General features: G+C 50.6%; 1 protein-coding gene across 5 annotated transcripts in view; it reads left to right on the top strand.

The window, feature by feature from the left end:
• The first annotated feature begins 733 nt into the window (after positions 1–733).
• RAPGEF2 (Rap guanine nucleotide exchange factor 2) overlaps positions 734–6,000 on the top strand; it is a 260,250-nt gene continuing 254,983 nt past the window's right edge. For 2 of the 5 annotated variants that reach the window (XM_070474910.1, XM_070474911.1), the window contains exon 1: positions 734–1,686. In XM_070474910.1, the coding sequence (XP_070331011.1) occupies positions 1,618–1,686 (69 nt within the window). In that variant the 5' untranslated portion in view covers positions 734–1,617. The remainder of the gene's footprint in view (positions 1,687–6,000) is intronic. The other 3 variants (XM_070474914.1, XM_070474912.1, XM_070474909.1) reach the window with 2 other exon arrangements.

The raw sequence follows: 6,000 nt of genomic DNA, 5'->3' as shown, positions 1-6,000 counted from the left end.
AGCGTTTGCCTGTCTTAGGGCGGTGTTTAGTCCAGTATTGAACTCGCACTTTTCCATCTCTTTAGTTTCGCGGTCACTTAAGTGTCAGGCGCCTGCTGAGCACGGAGGCAGGAGGGAACGCTTTCCCTGAAGCAAGTCACAAATAAACCTAATAACCCCCTAGAGGACTGATTGCCTCTGCAGCGACTCGGAGCCAACCCCTGGGTTCAAAACGACTGCCCAGGGCGGCCCAAGCTGCGGCCGGACTTCTGTTCCAGGTCAACTTTCAGCCCCGGCGGCCGAGACCTGGCGGCAGGGGGAGTATGGACTGGCGAGGGGACGCGGCAGATCCCCTGGGATCCTGAGTGGGATGTGGGCAGGGGGCGCGGCGTAAGCCGAGGAAGGGGTGGGGAGCGGGGAGAGGGGAGTCTGCGCCTTCCGCCCCGGCGCTGAGACTCGTCGCCTCCCCGAGGCCAGGTGGAGCGGGGCCGCCGCCAGCCCCGCCAGGGCGCTGCCACCCCGGGCCGCCGGGACGCTCGGCTCACCTGGGCCGCCGAAGGTGCCGCTCATCAGCGAGGGCGCGGCCGGCGGGCCTACAGGCTGGGGGCCCGGGGGCGGGCCCGGGCGCAGGACGCCCGGCCCCCGCCGACGCGGCGCGAGCCCACTGGCCGCAGACCCGTCACTCACTCTTCACCATGGTTGCAGCACAAAGCGACCGGCCCCGGAGGCCGTTTCCTCCCTAAGGAACCGCGGGGCGGCGCGGAGGCGCAGGAGGAGGAAGAGGCGGGGAAGAGGAGGGGAGTCGCCGCTTCCCAAACACTCTCCGGGGGGCCAGTGCGCGACGCCCGCCGCCGGGAGTCCGGACCCGGCTGCCCGCGGCCCCTTCCCTCCGCGCCCTCAGACCGGGAACAAAGTTGCCGAGAGTCAGGCGACCGAGGGCGCAGCCGGGGGCGCTCTGGCCGCTCCGCGCGCGCCGATGGGGGGAGGCGGCGGCGGCGGAGCGCACGGTGGCGGCCGGGGCGGCGACGGCGGCGGCGGGGCGGCCCGAGGGGATGCAGCAGCAGTCGGGGGGCTCGGCGGAGCGCAGTAGACAGAGCTCCGGCGCGGCGGAGACGGAGACCGAGGCGATTCAGCTCCGGAGAGCCCAGACCTGACTCAGTCCTCAGACGGCGGCCGCGGTGCCGGAGTGCTTTCCGGAGACCCCGAGAGGAGGGGGCGGCCCTGCGCCCGGAGGAGCAGGAGGCCCGCGCGCCCCAGCCTCCTCCCTCACCGCGGCTCGAACTCCCTAAAAATAACTCAGGCCCAAGAGGGCCGGGAGGAGCCGCCGCCGTCCCCGAGAGGAGCCGGGGAGGCGTGTCGAGCCAGGGCCCGGAGGGAGCCTTCCCGACCGCGCGGCGCGGAGGAAGCGAGGAGGCGGAGGAAGCGGGAGCTCCCGGCTGCCGGGCGCCTCGGGGACCCTCGGGCCTCACGCCCCCCGCCCCGCCGCGCGCCCCGGGCCCCGCCGCCCGGGCGCCGCCGCGGTTTGGCTGGTTGGCCCGAGGCGGAGCGCTCAGGGCGGAGGCGGCGGCCGCGGCGGCGCTGGGCCGGGAAGAGGCGGCCGAGGGCGCGGAGCGGCCCCGGCCCGGGCCACGGGGGGAGATGGCGTCCTACGTGGATAACAGCTTCCGCCAGGCGGTGATGAAGAACCCCGCCGAAAGGACCCCCCAGGTGAGACCCGCGTCCGCTGAGCCCTCCCAGCCCCCACCCCTCCCGACGCCGTTTGCCCCGCGCACCCGCGCCTCCCATCAGGTCCCCAACTTCCAGTGGCTTCCCATCTCCAAGCCTTCCCCGGCTCGTCCTGGCATTATTTTCCCCTCTCTTGGGTTTTCTTCTTTTCGCTGCCTTCTCGGTACTGTCCTGCCCTCACGATTGTCCGGCGGGGCTGAGAGGTCTTTCCCGAGCGTCCCGGCTTCCCAGCCGCGCGCTGGGCCTGCGAGTCTGCGGGGGTGACCTCCCCTCGGCCGTCCCTCTTGCCCCACCGGCCGCAGGGCTCCCTTCCTCCCCGAGCCTGTGGTCCCTTTCTGCCTTCACAGTTCAGGGTGTTCGCAGAGGTGTTGAGGAAACTTACAGGGCTCTGCGAAAGACGAATCCGCCGTGGTCTTCTAAAGTGAAACGTTGAGATGTTTGTATATTTACTGTTTTGCTTTTTGGGGGGAAAAAAGGATGCCGCTTTCCAAAGAAGGGAGGAAGAAAGTTGGATAGCTAGGTTACTGCTTGTAGTTTCAATTGCAGACAGAACTGCAGAGCAGGCATGTTCAAATACCAACCGCCCCCGCCCCCGGGAAGGGCACCCTGCGGATTCTTCTGGTGTTGCACAACCTTGTCAAAATTAGGTAAGTTTGTTAACCTTTATACATTTCGTTTACCTTCAGGCTTATTTTTCTCTGGCTTTAAGTGGAGAAATTGCTGATGGTGTTGGATCTGGTCGTCTCTAGTTGGACTGGAAAGGGGGAAATTTATAAAAATGTGGTGGTTTGATTTTTTTTTTTTGGTTGTAGTTGCTGACTGGATAATGACGCATACGTTGGGATGGTGACTCCAGGGGTCCTGCTGCCAACCTTCTTAAGACAAATAAGCCCTCCTGATCCTTGGGGCCATCAGACGTTTAGGATCTAGTGCTTGAAAGAGTGGCTTCACTTGTTAGGTGTTGGATGCCATCTGTTCACATCCAAATGCTCTCCTTCTCTGCCGTTGACGGTTGTTATTTAATGCGGGGAGAAGAGGATAAAATACTCTTCCACCGGCTGCCTTTGGGCAAGGCCCAGGAATGGCACCTGGTACCGTTTTTCATTTTTTTTTCTGATGCAGCCGTCACATCTGGGGAGTGTAGCTAGAGTGCGCATATTTACCAAACATGTGGAAGATGGGTGATAAATTTTACAAGGAAAATTCAGTTCACACGGTCACTGGAAAGTTCCCGTTCTAAAGGTTACTTTACCAAAAACAAGGACTGTCCTGCTCAGGTCTTGCTGCCCTGCTTCTCCTGTGCCTTCTCCTGTTGGTTTTGCGGTTGGCAATCACTCAGTCCTCTGCATCTGAAACTGTAGGTTCTCAGCCACAGTGTGATGGAAAAGCTAATTTCAGTGAAGTGTTTCAATGCCTTTCAGTGTTTGAGGTGCCAAGTGAAATCACACATGCAGAGAATATTAGAACTCAGTAAGGTGGTCAGAAAATGATGTCAGAGGCCTTGGTTGGAAATTAGAGAGGGGGAAGTGGTGTGATTGGCTGATTAGAATAGCAATGACTGAATACCTACTATCAGGTGGGAGGGGGTAGTCGATCACCAAACAAGACTGAAAGAGGCAGAATGTCCACTGTGACAGTGCGTGGATTGTGCCAAAGAAATGAACTGTTAAACTTTCCTGTTTCCGAGCCAGCTGTGGAGAACAGAGTGAAAACCGAGCAACGTACAACTTGGCCTGAGTCAGAAGTGGGCCAGTTGCTACTGACACCAACAATGTGCAAACTTCACTGACAGCCTGAAAGCAGCGTTTTTATCTCCCTCCACCTCCCCCCACCAACACCTTCACAGAACAAGTCACCCTAAAGAAACTTACCAAACATTTTGAACTTGCATAAGTGTCCACCCTATTAACTTTAATGCCCAATGCAAATCTCCATCTGTATCATTTTAAAGAGAAAGTAGTTGGTAAGGTGAATGCTTCCCATCTTTACCTGGCTTGTTAAAAAGAATTACTCTTCTTCTAAGTTCGAAATTTACTCAGAAGTAAAAAACAAAACTTTGGTATCAGGTGCCTTTTCTGTTGAGTGTGTGTGAATGCAAGGACTGGAAGCTTTCCTGCACTCTCTTCTCATGACTACTTGAGAGTTAGAATTTTGTAATATAAAGGCAGAGTTATTAAACCTATGAACAGACACACGTGAATCAGGAAAGTTATGCTGTTGTGCTTCCTTCTGTTTCTCAAGATAGATTTATGAGGAGTTTGTATGATTCTTATGACAAGCAAAAGAAAGGCACTTTAAGAAAAAAGAGGAAAAAAAATATATACATTAAATTCATTTCCTTTTTTTTTAAAAAATCCCACCAACCCAGTCTCCTAAACCCTGAGAGAACATACTTTTGTACCAGGTCAGTCAGTTGCCTAGAAGTAATCATGCTGTCACTTGTATAACCTAAAAAGTTAGCTAAGAAGTTAAAGAGGTTTTGGGGGCAGGGAGAACCTCAGTGCAGACACAGGGACTTTGAAAATTATTATGAAATTGGGAAGCTTTTCATAGCCACCTGGGAAATGGAATTCATTTTTCCCATTTATTTAGGCACTTCACTAGAGGGGAGATGGTAAGGAGAAGCACGCAAAATTGTCACCTGAATTTTTAGCCAGATGTTGCACATTCGGATTTAAGGGGCTGTCACTATTTCACCTGATATTCTGGGAGGAGGAAAAAAAGCTATCTTTAATCCAGTATGTGTCCAGTATTGTGTATCTGGAAAATGGCTAAGTTGTAGTCAATGGGGCACTGTATTCTCACTAACAAACCTCCTTGAAAATAAGGAACACTACACATTCTATTGATATTTTTCAGTGCATCTCTTGTTGAAAAACAGAACTCTTAAGTAATTGCTTTATTAAACTATTTGGGTTTATGTCTTTAATCACTTAAGTGGGAAGCTTGGTCACCTAAGCAATTTAGTGAAGTAAAAGATGTAAATAAATTACAAACAGCTTTGCCCCCAAGGCTTTAAACAATAAAATGAGTTTTCCAAACCATTTTATTAACTTATTGAGTTCAGACCCTTTCAGATTGCTTAGGTAGGGTGTTTAAATGCCTGTTTTTAGTCTTTCAGATGAAACATCTATTGCAGAGTTGTTTATTCTGCTTTAAAGATTTAATATGTGTTTTTAGCTAGTTGTAAAAGTTACTTTTTAAAATGATTTGTGTTTTAAAATGGTTTGTATTTTAAAAAACAGCTCCTGCCTCACCTTTTCCTAGTTAATAATATTACTTTGTTCTTCACTGATTTTTTGGGGTGTGTGTGTGGCTATAAACCTTTTGATTTAGTTGCTAATTCATGAATTTGTCATCAGAGGTCATAACTGTGCAAGATAATTCTTTGCAAAAGTCACTTGGTAGAATACCTCTTGGTCTTAATGAGAGGGTTGAAAAAGTGCCTTTAGCACAGGGAACTTTAAATTGTGAGAATCTGCACAAAAGTTTCTCTGGTGGATGTTTAACTTTCAAATCTAGTGGAAGAATTGTCTATTGACACATAGAAATTTCCATTTCTTTTTATCATTGTTTACTGGCAGTCTTATATTTTCATCTGACAACTTATACTTTGATTATATTTTGGCTCATTTGGGGGCTCTAGTAATAAATAATTTGTCTCAAGTTGTGTTCATAAAACACAACTAAATGATCCGGGTGCAATTTTGAAAAGCATGTCTCACAAAGTAATGCCTGTTTGGCTACAAGCATTTAGCTCTCATAGCAATGATATTTGAATTTGGAGGTTAAAAAAATGCACATTTATTACAAAAAGCTAATATGGCTCTGAACAAGTGAGGACTTAAGTTTGTGGTAAAAATTATTAACATTCTTTTGCATTATTGGTGGAAACTTAGTTGCCTTCAAATAACCTTTTAAGCATTTAGTAATTAACAGTTCCATAATTAGCTTTGCATATCTTGGCTGAGATTCAAAATGAATCTAACTGCAGTGCTGTGTGGAGGCTGGTTTAATATAGTCCTTCCCAGACCCTGGGATTTTCATAGACACTCAGCTCCACCCCCAACCCCCCAAATTAAAAAAAAAATGAAGAGGACTTCCGGGTTGCCCACTTGGTGCAGTTTTCTTCCTCTCAAGAAAGGATGTAAAATAAAATAGCAAACCCAGCTATAACCTCTTAACACTATAATTTTACGTTATGAAAACTCACCAAGGTTTTTGTTTTTGTTTTTAATAGTTGAAGTATAGTTGACTTACAGTGGTCGTTTCTGCTGTACGACGAAGTGATTCAGT

The sequence above is a fragment of the Odocoileus virginianus genome, chromosome 12 (genome assembly GCF_023699985.2).
Source record: "Odocoileus virginianus isolate 20LAN1187 ecotype Illinois chromosome 12, Ovbor_1.2, whole genome shotgun sequence".
Lineage (NCBI taxonomy): Eukaryota > Metazoa > Chordata > Mammalia > Artiodactyla > Cervidae > Odocoileus > Odocoileus virginianus.
Note: the sequence above shows the minus strand (reverse complement) of the source record. Positions and strands in the feature narration are given on the sequence as shown.